General features: G+C 61.9%; 1 protein-coding gene across 1 annotated transcript in view; it reads right to left on the bottom strand.

The window, feature by feature from the left end:
- The window catches only part of CERK (ceramide kinase), a 40,253-nt gene extending 39,969 nt beyond the window's left edge, over positions 1-284 (bottom strand). The window contains exon 1 of the mRNA XM_080811680.1: positions 63-284. Coding sequence (XP_080667806.1) covers positions 63-195 — 133 coding nt within the window. The 5' untranslated portion in view covers positions 196-284. The remainder of the gene's footprint in view (positions 1-62) is intronic.
- Positions 285-14,612: the final 14,328 nt, after the last annotated feature.

Raw genomic sequence — 14,612 nt, 5'->3', positions numbered from 1 at the left:
CCGCGCCCCCTCCCCGGCCCCCCGGCTCCCCGGCCGAGCCCGCGGGCCGCGGCGACACTCACCCGCGCCAGGGGCGCCGGCTCCGGGCCCCGGGCTCCGCCACCAACGCAGCAGCGCCCGCGCGGGGTCCAGGCTCACGGCGCAGCGCTGCCGCTTCACCCACAGCACCGAGCGCAGCGGCTCCGCCGCCCCCATCGCGCCCGTCGCCCGCCGGCGCCGCCTGTTCGCCGGGCGCGGGGCGGGGGCGCGGACGCCGAGGGGCGCGGGACCGTTAGCGGCCCCCCGAGCCCGGGCGGCGGCGGCGGCGGCGGCGGCGGCGGCGCGGGGCGGGCGGGGCGCGCGGGGCGGGCGGCGCTGCGTCACCCCGTACGCAGGGCGGCCGCGGGGGACGCGGAGGGGGCCGGCGCGGGGGTGGGAGGGGAGGGGAGGGGTGCCGCGGCGCGAGGTGGGGGTCCAAGGAGGGGGCCCCGGGAGCTGCAGGGAGTGGGGGGATCGAAGAGGGGCCGGCTTGGGGGGGGAGACAGCAGGGTCGGTGTGGGACCCAGGAGGGGGCTGGGGGCGCGAGGACAGGGCCGGGGAGGGGCGAGCGGCCCGGCAGGGCCGTGGGCGGGACTCGGGCCGCGCGGACCCCGGGTGCTGCTCCGGGATGGTCCGGAGGGCGCAGGCCCAGGAGTAGGGGGGCCTCCCCTCGCCGCTGGTCTTGGGGTCCGGGTCACAGTTGCCAGGCGGGGGCTGGAGCTCAATAACGCCTCCTTGGTGGGTCCAAATGACAGGTGGGGTCGAAATGGCTGGTCCTCCAGGTGCCTGGGCCGCCTGCGGACAGGCCTGGCCCTCCAGGTGGGCGAGGGACACCTGTGCCAATCCGGATGTGGCCCCGATGGGCGGCTTGATGTCCTCCCCAGAGCTGGGCTGGCCCTGCCTTCCCCTCACACGTAAGCTTCAAGGCCTGGACGGGCACCCATAGGAGGCCCGAGCCCCATTGTCCCCCCCCCCGACTACCATAGGCTCCTGTTTATGGGCCGGGGGGCAGGTGCCGCCCTCCCCACATTCCTGAGGGGCCAGTTTCAGGCACTGGGGACTCAGCAGGGAAGGGATGGAGCAAGCGCCTGAGGTGGGCCGTCGGTCAGGGCCCCCCCCCCCCGTGCCCTGCGCACCCAGGCTGAGGATAGCTTGCCCCTGAAGAGGCGCGTCCTGCGCACAGGGCTGCCGGCGTCTGCTGCTCACCCGACATGTCCTAGCTGGGTTGGGGCTGCAGAGAGCGGCTAGGGGTCCCAGAGCCCCCGCAGCCCCTGCCCCAGGCACTCACGCCAGCCTGCGAGGGGAGGGGGCCTGCAACCTGCAACCAAGGAAGGCTTGCTGGGGGAGGAGGTCTTTCTCCTAGGGGCCTGGGATAAAGCAGGGGTGGGGGTCGGGAGGGACACAGGGAGCTGAACCCCCCCTCCTGAGTCGACCCAAGGAGAGGGAGGTGTTATTCTGGCCCCGGTGCCCTGGATTCTTTTCCTCCTCAGAGGCCCAGCGCAACCACGTGGGGGTCCTTCCCTGACCTCCAAGCTAGACGGACCATGGCAGCCCTCTCCGGCCCTGCCCTCCGAGCACGTGTACCCCTCCCCCCCCCCAGCTCCAGAGGGCAGGGACGGGTCGATCCTGTAGCTCTCGGGCTGAAAACAGTCCGAGTGCGGGGTGAGCACGCCGGCGTTTGGTCCATGACACAATGAAGAAGTTGCAGCTCAGGGAAGCCGAGTAACTTGTCTACAGGCACGGGGCTCAGAAGTGACAGAGGTCTGACTGCCGGGGCACAGCGAGCCGTCTGCCGCCCCCTCAGCTCTCCCTGCCCAGCCTTGCTTCTCCGTGGCTTCCCTGGCAGGAGGCTTCCCTGCAGATGGCAGGAGGGCGGGCCTCATGCCTGAGCTTGGCACCGGGCGGCCACAAATACAGGCCTTACCCTGCCGGCTCCCTGTGATTCATTCCTCACTGGGAGCCCAGCCCCTGTTCAGGCCAGGTGCAGGGAGAGAGAGGAGAGGGCGGAGGCCGTGGGTGAGTCCGAGCTCTGCCCTTGGGCAAGCCATCCCTGATCTCCAGCCCAGTGGCGTGGACGAAGGAAGGCCTGCCCTGCCTCCCTCCCACGGCTGCTGCTCTGAGGTTCTGGAAACGTGGGTGTGAAACTTCTTTGGAAGTCTCGAGCCAGCGTCAGCGCCAGCGGGGGGCTGGTGTCAGCAGGGCATCTCGAGGGGGAGGATGGCAGGAAAGTGTGGGTGGCCAGGCTGCAGAAATGCCAGCCTCCCTGCCGGGGCCGCCTGTGGCCTCCCTGGGCTTGGCTCTCTCTGCCCCTCCCAGCTTATTCATCTAGAGCCTTTAATGCCGCACAGCAGCTCATAAAGGCCGTAGCCAAAGTGGGAACCCAGAGAGGACGCGGACCCCACCTCTGCTGGGGGGGAAACCAGAGCATCAACCCCAGAGCAGCGATGAGGCCCAGCGGAGGGAGCTCAGGTGCGGCTGCTCACAGAGGCAGGGCCTTCAGAGAGGTGATTAAGGTAGAATGAGGACAGGTGGGCGGGCCGTAACCGGATCAGACCGGTGTGCTTAGAGCACAGACCGGGAGAGGGTCAAGCCTACGAAGAGGCAGTGAGAGGGTGGCCGTCTCCAAGCCAAGGCGGGAGTCCCCGGCGGGAAACCAGCATGCCACCGGCTTGACCTTGTACTTCTCGCCTCCAGATTAAAACTGTGAGAAAATAAGTCTCTTGTTTAAGCCCCCCCGGTCTGTGGTGGTTTGCAGCCCCAGCGGAGTAATACAGTGACCTTCCACGTTGGCGGGGCTGTAGCTCCGGGCCCGGCCGAGGAGGGGCCTGGCCAGTGCAGGACCCCTCACTTACACTCTGGAAGAAGGAAATGAAATGCAGGCTGTTGTCAGAGCGTGCGCTTCCTGCCGCAGGCCGGCTGGGGAGTGGGTTGGGGCGGGGATGTCACACCCTATGTGAGCGCAATACTGGCGGCCAGAGCGGCTGCCAGGCCAGTGCTGTGTGTCAGGCGCTGGAGGGGGGCCTTCAGGGGCTAGTTGTGAAGGCAACGAGCGGCACAGCCCCTGGTCCCGTGATGGCTGCCTGGTTGTCTGGCTCACCTCTGTCCTGGCAGCCATGCCTTTCCAGGGCTGGGCCTTGGCCATAATCCCTTCCCATAAGGTCAGCCTGGGAAACCTCCACTCAGCTTCTCCTTCACCCCACATCCCTCCTTTAATGCCACCAGGTCCCCAGGCAGCTCGCCCCGCGAGACTTGCACTCAGGCTTCCCCTTGCGTGGCCCCTGTCCCACCTGGGCTGCTGCAGAACAGTGTCAGCGGCCCAGCCTGGCCCCTGTGGTGTGTGCACAGCTGGCCCCAGCCCTCTCCAGGGGCTAGACATGCCCCAGATGCCAGGGAGGCCAGAGGGCATGGACTCAGCCAGCAGCCCGAAGCTTGGGTTGGCCTGACGTTGCCCTGCCTGCCACCTGCCCCTGTCCGTGGCTGGTGTGCAGGCTTGGGCTGCAGCCCGAATCTGGCCAGCTTGTCTAGGCCAGACACCCTGCCCGGCAGGGGCCCACACCCACTCCCCTAGCCAGAGACACTATCGAGCCCCATAGCATTGCCACCAACGCCCACAAAGATTCCGCCCACCGGGTCATCCGTGCCTGAGGTCTGCTGACCCCTCCTGGCCACCAGCAGGGCCCAGGCACCGGCCACACCTTCCAGCACCTCGGTGGCCTCCAACCTACTTTGCCTGTGTCCCCGGAGCTCCTGGACTTGTTTGCTGGGATAGCCACCTGCTTATCTCTCCAAGCTTCCTTTGCCTGAAGTCAGGCCCACGACCTGACGTCAGCACACTGCTGGGTGGGGTGAGGAGACACCTGTCCCCATACACGCGCTGGCTACCAGGAATGCTGCCCCCTGCCCTCCACCGTGGAGGGGCCTTCCAACTGCAGCCTGGCGAGGCTGATTGCTCTGAGGATGTGTCCTAGGCCCAAATCGGCTCAAACATTTAGCCAACAAGCTGAGAATTTACAAAGCACCCTTGCATTGCACGTGTGACCCAGACAATAGTTGTTGGGAATGGGAGTTATTTACCCTCTTTTACAGATGGAAAGACTGAGACCCACCAAACTAACCTGACCTGTTCAAGTTCTACGTAGAGGGGTTGGTGTTGCAGTGGTACACCGGCATGGGAGAGTCTGAAATGTGAGAACAGAAGACCCACAGAAGCCGCAGCCCGCGCCCTCCCTCCGCGGGCACTCGCCCTGGGCACTCTGGTGGGGCCAGTCTGTTCCATCCCGGGCCGGGAGAGGGGAGCCAGTGGGCAGTGGCCACAGGGTGGATCCGAGCTGCAGGGCTGGTGCAGGGGGCCCAGCCAAAAATAACACCAAATGTGGTGGGGGATCAGGGCTGCTTGCACACATGGGAGCTGTGCGGAGGGCCACACCAAGGGGGAACGCCCTCGCGGGGCCAGGACTGGGCTTGGTCTGGACCCCGCGGGCTCCGCAGGTGGCTGGAGTGACAGCCCTGATGGGTGGGGCGCCTGTCACCGAGCTAGCTGTAGCTCATTTGTTGCTCGAGGTGATTGATACTGCTCTGAAAGCGAGGGGACAGTCCCCGCGAGCTTTGGAACCAGGGTCAGGGGCTTCCAGGCGCCCTCCGGGGACTGGGGAAGGAATCAGGGCTGGGGGGCCCTGAAGGCCACCCTTGCACCAACTGGACATGCTGCTCCGATGGGGAGCGGACTAGTTTGCTGTCCCCGGCGGGGACTGTTGGCTCAGTAGCAGACCCTCCTAGGGGAAAGCCTGGCTCCTGTGGGGTGAAATCCGGGGCAGTTCAGGGTGGGAGATCCCGCCTCCTCACCCCTGTCGCTGGAGGGAATCTGGACAGCCAGGTGGTCTGAGAGTCAGCTAAGGTGGTTGTTGTGGGGAGGAGAGTGTGGGATCTGGTAGAGGGTAGTGGGGTGAGGGGGAGGGGGCAGGAGGATGGGGAGGGAGGGGAGCTGAGGCACTGGCAGGATGGCTTCCTTCCACAGGTGAGCCTGCCTCCCCTGGGGTCTGTGGTCAAGTGTCCCCTTCTGCCCGGTGCAGTGTGGCCTCAGTTCCTTTTAGGGGGTGGGGCTGCTAACTGTCCAGCCTTGCCGCCGTGGATGCCCTGGGGAGGCTGGTGATATCTGTGACCCAGCATGGAGCCCTGGTCAGCTGGAGTGGGGGGGTTGGGGTGGGGGAAACTCAACCCTGTGCCCAGGACTTCGGGGCCACAGTGGAAGCCGCACGCTGTGATTTTCAGAGGGATAAGCAGAGGGAGATAGTGCCCTCAGCATGTTTGGCTTCTCACATGTGAGGTCTGTGAGACACTGGAGGGGGAGCGAAGGAGCAGGGATCTGAGTGGCGCAGTGGGGGCGGGGCAGTGTTCTGGGGGCAGGTGGGTCTGGGGAGCAGAGGGGGCGGCGTGCGGCTGCGTCAGGAGCCTGGTGCCCCACAGCAGGAGAAACAGGCCTCGGACAGCCCCACGGACATGTAACCAACACCTTCTGGAGGAAAGAGGATCTCAAACATGAGGAGCAAACAGACACGATCTGTGCTCGATGCAGAAGTTTTGCTGCACAAACAGCCTAGAACGGAGTCCCCAAACAGAAACAAAACAGACCAAAAAAAAGAAAGTGAGAAAAGGAAAAGAAAGAAAAAAAAATCAGTGGAAACATCGTGAGTCGCAGCTGATCTTGGAGAATTGTTGATGTCCGCTAGTGTGGAAACAAGGCAAACTCCCCTAAAACGTTTGCAAGGCAGTGAGGGGGCCCGGTCCGTGGGAGCCCAGGACACGGTCTGTGCACAGGCGCCGAGGCCAGCCCCCCGTACGGTCCGCGTGGACAACCACCAGCGGAGGAGGAAGTGATGAGCTTGAACTTCGGGCGCGGGAATGTCTGGACCCCAGAACAGTGCTGACAGTGTCTGCTCAGGACACCTTACGGCTGGGGAAACGGAGGCCAGAGGGGGCAGCAGCCTCTGAGGAAGTGCTGGAATGGCTCATGCTCGCAGAGCCCTACTGTGCGCCTGGGCTCCCAACCCCGAAAGCAGAGCCCGACAAGGAAAGGAGGAACGTTCTGCCGGGCTCTGTGGGCGCCTGGCCTGACTCAGGGGGTCGGGAAGGCTGCCCGGGAGAAGGGCGTGGAGCTGAGATCCCGGAGAAGCATAGGGGACACTGGCATGCGGAAAGGGCCGGGGCCGCCCAGAGTCAGTAATGACAGTCGTGGCAGGAGGGCAGAGCTCAGCCAGGAGACCCAGCTCACGCCGCAGCGGCAGCGTCCCTACCCTTCACCGGCACCGTACTCTGTGTCAGGAGGAGAAAGCTAGCTGTCCCCATTTGACAGAGGAGGGTCTTGAGGCCCAGAGGGGCAGTCTCCTCCGGGAGCTGGGCTCTGAGCCCTGCTGTCTGAGCTCAAACATGCACATCTGCGGTTTCTATGCACAGGCTCCCACACTGGGGGTGGGGCCAAGGGCTGGCTGCCCGGAAATGGGCTACCTTGACATATTGATTATTTTAAAGAAAAGTTACTTGAGAGCCAGCCTGGGCAAGATCACTCAGACCCTCCTCCGTGCCCGGAAAGCAGGAAATTAATCTCCCACGGGAAAGAAACTGTCCCAGTACCAGGAGATAGAGACATCCTTATCACCAGAGATAAGACATCCAGGACTGGGGGGTGCCTGGGGGGCTCAGTCGTTAAGTGTCTGCTCAGGTCATGATCCCGGGGTCCTGGGATCGAGCCCCACATGGGGCTCCCTGCTTAGCGAGAGGCCTGCTTCTCCTTCTCCCACTCCCCCTGCTTGTGTTCTCTCTCTCTGTCAAATAAATAAATAAAATTTAAAAAGAAAAGAAAAGAAAAAGAAATCCAGGGCTGAGAAGGCTGTCCTCACAACCCTCATTACTTTTCACTAATTTACTGCCCCAGCCCAAATTCTGTTTGGAATTCCTTACCAGTCGAAGCGCCCAAAGTGATATTTTCTTTGTCCTATCAATACCTCCCAGATTTAGGTCTCTGTCTGAAAAGCGTAAAAAGCGCCTGCCTTGGTCATTTCTTCAGTCGGTCACAATTTCCTTTGGGCCACTGTGTGCATGTAATAAGACTTCGTTTTTTGTTTTGTTTTGTTTTTCCTGTTAATCTCTTTCCTGTAAGTTTCATTCTTAGTGCCCTAGAAGACCTTGAAGGCAGAGGAAGAATTTTTCCCTCCTTACATCAGAAACCAAGGTGATGGTAAGATCTTTTTTATTATGGAAACATTCAAGGAATCCTCAACCAACCACAAAAAGATAAACAAGAACCCCTTTAAGCCATTTCTCAGATGCCCTAAAAATCCCAGTGCCCTGGGGCTTTGCTCACGTGGAGGTGAGCGGAAGCTGTCCCACTGGGGCGGTTGCTTGCCTGCCTGGTTGCTTGCCTGGCTGCCTCTCCCAGGAGAACCGACAAAGGACTTTGGCAGACAATCCAGGGATAGGGAAATTCACAAGGCCTGTATCTTATCTCCAAAAGTCCTTACAGGAAATTGCTGTGGTCTAGGAGCTGAGGTTAAAAATTGCATCTGGACCCGCGAGGAGAGTAGTTCCATAGCCCAGGAAGCACAGCTGATCCCCGGGCTTCCGCGGAGCAGCCAGTGGGATCCATTTCAGATGGAAATCCAGATTACGTTCAAATCCTTCCCCTCCGGCCTCAGGGCTCTTCTTACCGCCTCCTTCCTCTCTGCTCCTGGTTCGCGCTGCACGGTCAAATCCTCCCCCGGATATTTCGTGAAGAGCCAAGCTTTGAACGCGCCGGTGTGTGACTCCGAATATTCTCCCCCACCCTCAACCCTCCGCTGGCTGTGTGGTCCGGATCTCCCCTCACTCCTGTCTCTGCTTAGATGTCAAGTGAGAACCTCTGGAGGAGGCACAGTCTTTGGGGAACGACTCCATGAACCGGGTTGGGGGCCTGGGAAGAGCCAAGGCAGGGCCGGCCGGTCCTCCCTGCGACTGGCTCTCCACCTGTGGGATTCGAGGAGCCCGTGCATTGGGTGGAGCCTGGCCCAGCAGGAGGCTGCTGGAGAGAAGGTGGTGGGTGAGGCTGTGGAGAGGCAGGGGAGGCAGCCGCGGTACCAGCGGGGAGCGCTGGGAGGCCAGGGGCCTCCTCATTTTCATCGTTGAGTCCTTGGTGCCAGTGCAGAGCCCGGCAGAGGGCAGGAAAACCGTAAAAGTCTGCGAATGATGAAAATGCAAGCAAAGTCAGTGGAGCAATTTTAACTTGAGACAAAGATGAGTTTAAATCTGGGGTTCGATACAGAAACACCAGCACAGACGTTAGGGAGTGGGGGGACTGAAGCAACCAGACAGCAGAGTATTGGGGCTTCGCAGTGAAGGGAAAACCCCACGTGCGTGTGTGTGTGTGTGTGTGTGTGTGTGTGTGTGTGTGTGTGTGTAGAAGGAGAGAGGGGCCTTTTAAATATGGGCAACTAATTCCAATCCAAAATACAAAACACCAGGCAGGAAAATAAAACCCAGACGCAGGCCAGAGGTCTTTGGAGACCAGCTCATTTGGGGTACCTGACTTAGAACCACAGGAGTCAAGCTAGACTTAAAAGGTCATTCTTGGGGCGCCTGGGTGGCTCAGTGGGTTAAAGCCTCTGCCTTCGGCTCAGATCATGATCCCAGGGTCCTGAGATCAAGCCCCATGTCAGGCTCTCTGCTCAGCAGGGAGCCTGCTTCCTCCTCTCTCTCTGCCTGCCTCTCTGCCTACTTGTGATCTCTCTCTCCGTGTCAAATAAATAAATAAATAAATATATTTAAAAAAAAAATAAAATGTCATTCTTTGGGGTGCCTGGCTGGCTCAGTTGGGAGAGCATGAGACCTTTGATCTCGGGGTTGTAAGTCCTAGCCCCACGTCGGGTGAAGAGATCGCTTAAAAATACAGTCTGAAGCAATAAAAAAGGTTATGATTCACGGGTAGAGACTGAGGACTACGTAACAGTGGGCTGTATTTACACTGCACAGAGAAGAAACAGAATCACAAAGGAAAGGGTTGTGGAAGTTCAAGGAGAAGAGGGTGACCGTGAATGTACCGAGTGCACAAGGATCCCGCCAGGGCAGGAGCCAGGAATGGTCCCTTAGTGGGTCCCTTGGCCCAGGCTCTACGTCCCTGGTGCAGAGTTCACCGTGCAAGCAGGAGTGGGCAGTCCCTGTGGGAGCCACAGCCCCAGGTCAGGGTCAAGGTCAGGGGATGGAGAGGGGGTGGGGAAGGGTCTGGGTTAAACCAAGTAACAGGTGACAGGAGCCCAGAAAAAGCCGCTGCTCAGTGGTGGTTGCACTGAGCCAGGGCCACGCGTCCAACCTGCCGCTGCCTAGCTTTGCTGTCGTCAGCCCAGTCTCGCTGAGCGGTAGGTCACACACCACACGCTTCCCTCCTTGAGGGCATGCGGTTCCCTGGTCATCAGGGGGCTCACCAGGATCACCATCAGAGCATTTTCATCACCGCCCTTCCCCTCCCGCCTCAGCCCCTGGCAGCCCCCGGTCTACCCTCTGTCCTCACAGAATTGCCTATTCTGGACGTTTCCTATGGATGGAATCACACAACATGGGGGCTTTTGTGACTGGTCCCTTTCCCCTTGCGTCGGGTTTTCAAGATTCATCCATGTGGGAGTGTGCGTGGGGGGGGGGCCCTCCTTGGCGTGGGAGAATGACACCTGCTGTCGTCGGGCTGGACCACGCAGGATGCCTGCCGTCAGCAGGTGCTGGACACTGGGGTGCTGGCACTCTTTAGCTGCCGTGAACCTTCGTGTGCAAGGTTTTGTGCAGACCCGCTGTCAGTGCCGTCAGGTATGTGCCCGGGAGTGCAGTTCCTGGGTTACAGACTAACTCTCCGAAAGGTTTGAGGAGCCTCCCCACTGTTCTCCACAGCGGCGGCCCCACTTGGACGCCCCCCGAGCAGGGCTGGGTGACCCCCACTTCCGCATGTCCTGGCCCGTGCCTGTCCTCACCTGTCTTTCGGAGTATGGCCCCCCCCGGTGGGCACGACGGGTCGTCTCTGCGAGGCTCAGCCTGGCTTTATCAGTAGTACAGCTGACAGGCTGATCCGGTTTGGCTTTCTGGGTCTCATCTCTCACTTGGTTCTGAACGTGGGAAGAGTGTTACTTACTAGCCCCCCGAATCCCAACCACTGCTTCTGTGTCTCCTCTGGCTAGAACCAGCCCCAACCCTCCCTGGGGCCCCTGTCCCGCTCCAGGCTTCTGTTCTTTTCCCTTCCCTCTCATGAGCGAATTCCTCAAGGGCAGGCACCCCAACAAAGGGCATATTCACAGGGGCGGGGTGGGTAAATCGCTGGGCTTTCGAGTGCTGTGATCGATTAGTGATGTCTGCCACTGACAGGGTGGGGAGCACACAGGCAAGGGCCGTGCTGGGACAGCTCTCCAGAAAGCTCCGGGTCCAGAGTCTGACGGTGGGCTCCGCAGAACAGCTTTCACGAGACCACAGCCCCCGTGGCAAAACGGAGACCCGAAACAGCCACGCCATGGAGAATCACGGCCGAGAGAAATCAAACCTGTATCCTGTACCCACCACAGAGATTTGCAAATGGCCAGGGGCATGGGAGAAGATGCTCAGTGTTATCAGGATGTGAATCGGAACCACCGTGGACTACCGCGCCACGCCCCCTCGATGCTGTAACAGAACGATGGAGACTTACAGGGCTTGGTGTGATGTGGAGCGATGGACACCTCGTGCACTGCTGGGCGGTGGGTCGGGGAGGCAACATGGAGCGGCTGCTGAGCAACAGTTTGGCTGCCCCTCAAAACGGCAGTAAACACAGAGCCGGCCTGTGCCTTGAAACTGTCTGAAAGCAGCGACCCGGATAAGGATGCACACACAGGCTCCCCGCGGCGGAAGGCGGAGGCTCCCCACGTGGACGTCGGCAGGATGTGGGGTATCTGCACATCGTGGGGTCCCGTTCGGATGAAGTGTCCAGAACCGGCAAATTCGGAGGGACAGTAAATGGATTAGTGGCCCTCAGGTCTGGCCAGGGGACATGTGGAAGGCCCTGTGGGTGGGGACAGGGTTTCCTCTCGAGGTGAGCACATTCCTTGGAAATACACACAGACGACAGTTGCACAAACACGTGAATTTCTTAAACGTCACCGAATCGCTATCGAACGGGGCTCACTCCCATGGTTTCTGCTGTATTTTCCGCTGCTGGTGTGCTGGGAGGCAGTGAGGGGCCCGGGGGTCCCCGCCTGGCTGTGCAGCTCCAGCCGAAGGCCCAGCCAGGGTCTGCAGCCCATGCTCCAAGGTGCGGCCGCCCCTGACCGCCGGAGGCGTCCTGACCTTTCTCCCCACTCAGAGCCGTCGCCGACCCCCTTGGCCGGGAACGTGCCCCACAGAGCAGGCCCCCGGGACCACCTGCCTGTCCTGGGTGTCCAGCTCCTCCCGCATCCTGGCCAGGCTTTCCAGTTCATGGGGGCAGTCACCCTCGGCTGGCCTGACCCACGTTTCCCAGCCTCCCCCAGGCACGGCCTGGGCCGCGGGGCTCTCGGGCCCTCCAGCTGGGCTCGCCTCAGGCAGCACGGGGTGGGTGACCTCATTTAGGCCTGGAGCGGAACTAGAACAGGCTGCGCCAATTAGCAGCTGCACGTGAGCCGGGGCCAGCCAATTGGCCTCAGCCTCCCTGCACTTTTGTGGGTCATGGAAAATTCCACACCAAACGTTCTTCCACGGGTAGGTGGAGTCCTGGGGGTGCCCTGCCCCTGAGGACACGCCCAGTTTTGCCTCTTGCTTGCCCATGACCCAAGGCTGAGGGTGTACGGAGGTGGGGGCGCACAGCCCCCAAAGATCCCAATTCAGTGGGGTTGGGGGGGCGAGGACCTGCAATCCACACTCTCCCCGGCTGATCAGGTTGTGGGAGGTCCTCACCCTGCCCAGCGAGGCACAGTGGGGTCCTGCCTTGCCCTGTGCCACCCAGGGTCCGGAGTCCAGGCACTGGACTGCTCTGCACCTGGGCCTGGGGGGTCCCCTGATCACTGTCCTAGCCCCAGAGGCCATCTGGCACCCGGCTGCCTGCGCGGGGCCTGGCCTAGAGCCAGCGACATGTCTCTGCTGCTGTGAGCCAGTGTCCCTGAGCCACACAGGTGGCTGGTGTGAGGGGAGCCCTGGCTGGGTGCTGAGGGCTGTCTTCTGGCCCGGGGCTGTTCTGGGGGCCAGCCAGGTGACTGGGGGCCATTCCCCTGGCCTTGCCGGGCCCTAATTCCCTTGAAAGCACGCACGGAGGTGCAGGAAGCCAGATGGCCACTCAGGGTCTTTCCTGCTGACGCTGGGGCCCCGAATACGCTTTTTTTTTTTTTTTATCCGAAACCACCCCTCTCCCCTTTAAAAAGAAGCGTGGGTCTCAGTGGTCAGGGCTCAGACAGCTGGGCTTCCCTGTGGGCAAGTGCTTGGGAAGGTCAGGAAGCAGAGTGGTCTTTCTTGGAATCGTCCCTCTGATCTCCTGCCCTCGTAGCCTTTGTAGAACCCGAGAACCAGGGGTAAGGGCCTGAGAGAGACCCCACCCCTTCGTTGGCACCCTTCCCCCTTCTGAGGAGCTGTACCTCTGCCTCTAGCCTCCGTCCTTCCTCCCCCATGGGGGTGGCCTCCTCTTGGGGCGGAGGAGCAGTAGCCCCCGCCAGCTTGGGAGTCCGGGGCTGGGGCTCAGCCCGGCTCAGCCTTAAATAGAGTGCTCACTTCCGGGCCTCGGCTTGCCCGTCGGCAAAATAGGGGTGCGGAGGAGAGGGCTCTGGGACGCTGACAGCTCGGACAGCGGTGAGGTTCCCGGCCTTGGCCTGCTCTTTTCTCCGTACACCTTGTGACTTCCCTGGAAGCAGAAAGTGAGCAGGAAGGGCAAAGTCTCCGGGCGCACAGAGCCTGCTTTGTCTCCTGCTGAAGCTGCAGAAAAAAAAATCACCCTTTCATTACCGTCTTCTTCCAATAAGGAAACGGGCGGAAGCCAGCATGACCATGAGTCACAGTGCGAATCCAGATCCTCGGGGAGACACTTAAAGGATGCTCTGTTACCAGGCTGCCCTTTCTCCCCACCCCCATCGCCACCGGCAGCAAAGGGCCTCCGAGTCGGGGTCTGTTGGTGCTGCCGACAGCAGGCGCAGGCACCCAGAGGAACCCGTGAGGTCCGTGGAGGACTGGTTAACACCCCCATTTCACAGATGCGGAAGGTGAGGCCCAGGGAGAGGCCGGCTGAGCCCGGTTCCACGGAGTTGGGCTTGCCTGACCCCAGCCAGCTCTCTGGCTGGCTCTGGCGTCGTTCCCAGGTTACAGTGAGCGATGATGCCATACCTGGGACGCGGGGGGATGCACGGAAGAGGAGGGGACATGGGCCCTGGGCATCCGGTGTGGTGCTGCGGCTGCAGGCAGGGCTCCGAGAGGCTGGCACTGACCGGCATCCTGGGAGACCAGCAAGAGGGAGGCTCAGACACGGTCCAGCCGATTTCCCTGAAACCTTCGGTCCCTGACACTCCCCCAGCCCCTCGTCCCCATGGGTATGACGACTCAGGCCCACTGTCTGTTCCCACAGCCCAGCTGTGCTCAGGCAGGACGCCAGGCTGCTCAGACACCAGGTGTGGCCGAGGCGGGCAGCCGTGGAGGAGCGTCTGGGGTCAGTGGTTGACAGGAGTGAGCGAGGAAAGAAGGAAGCGGGCAGGGCAGGGAGGGCGAGGCTTGCTCCGGGCCGGGAGCCCGAAATCCCCAGGGGCCACTGCTGCTGCTGGACGTGGGGTTCCAGCCGGGCTCTGACAGCTCACAGGAGTGACCCCCGGGGCTGAGAGCCCACGAGGGAAGCCCCTGTTCAGCCACCAGTCATGCACCAGCAGCTTCTCTGGGGCTTGAAAGGAGAGCCCTTAAGTGTCCCACCTCCTTCCTCCTGTGCTCTCTCCCTGGGTCCAGGCCGGGTGGGGTGGGAGCCTGTCGCCTACCAGAAGCCCCCGCAGCTTGAGCCACGGGGCCAGGTTGCAGGCGCAGCCCGCTCTACGCCAGGAGCGAGGCAGGAGAGGCGCCTCGGCAGCGTCGGGGCCCGGCGGGTGTTGCCCGCCCTGTCTGTTGGCAGCGTGCCTGGCATCATGGACCCCCACCAGGGACCCTATTCGTGCCTGCTTGGCTGGCCTGGGCTTCTGCTCCTGCCGGCAGCACCTCCTGCACACAGTTGACGTTCAAGGCCTGGGGGTGTGCGGGGGCGGGGGGTGGTCCCAGTCTCGTCGGGCTCCCTGGCTGTCCCTGTGTCTGGGGCACAGAGCGGGCTACCAGACGCAGGAAGACCTGGAGGATTCGGGCACAGGGGTCCGCAGGCCGGGCTCCCACAGGGCTTCTGGGACTCTGCCCAGGTATCTCATTTCAAGTGCCACGACCCCACTTCCCGCAAACCTTCTGGCCTCTGCTCCTTCCCGCGGGGAGGGTGGCCCAGGCCTTCGCTCCGCTCCGCGCCATCTAGAGGTCACTGGTGGAAGCTGCAGCAAGGGACTCGCCTCCCCGCAGAGCCTCCTTGCTCCCCAGTGTCGGGGGATCCAGATCCTGAAGGCCCGGGGTGCGTGGGGGCAGGCGAGGTGGGACCACAGGGCTGAAGG

Source organism: Martes martes (genome assembly GCF_963455335.1).
Source record: "Martes martes genome assembly, chromosome: 8".
Taxonomy (NCBI): Eukaryota; Metazoa; Chordata; class Mammalia; order Carnivora; family Mustelidae; genus Martes; species Martes martes.
The sequence above is the reverse complement of the archived record's forward strand: the minus strand, read 5'-3'. Positions and strand labels throughout refer to the sequence as shown.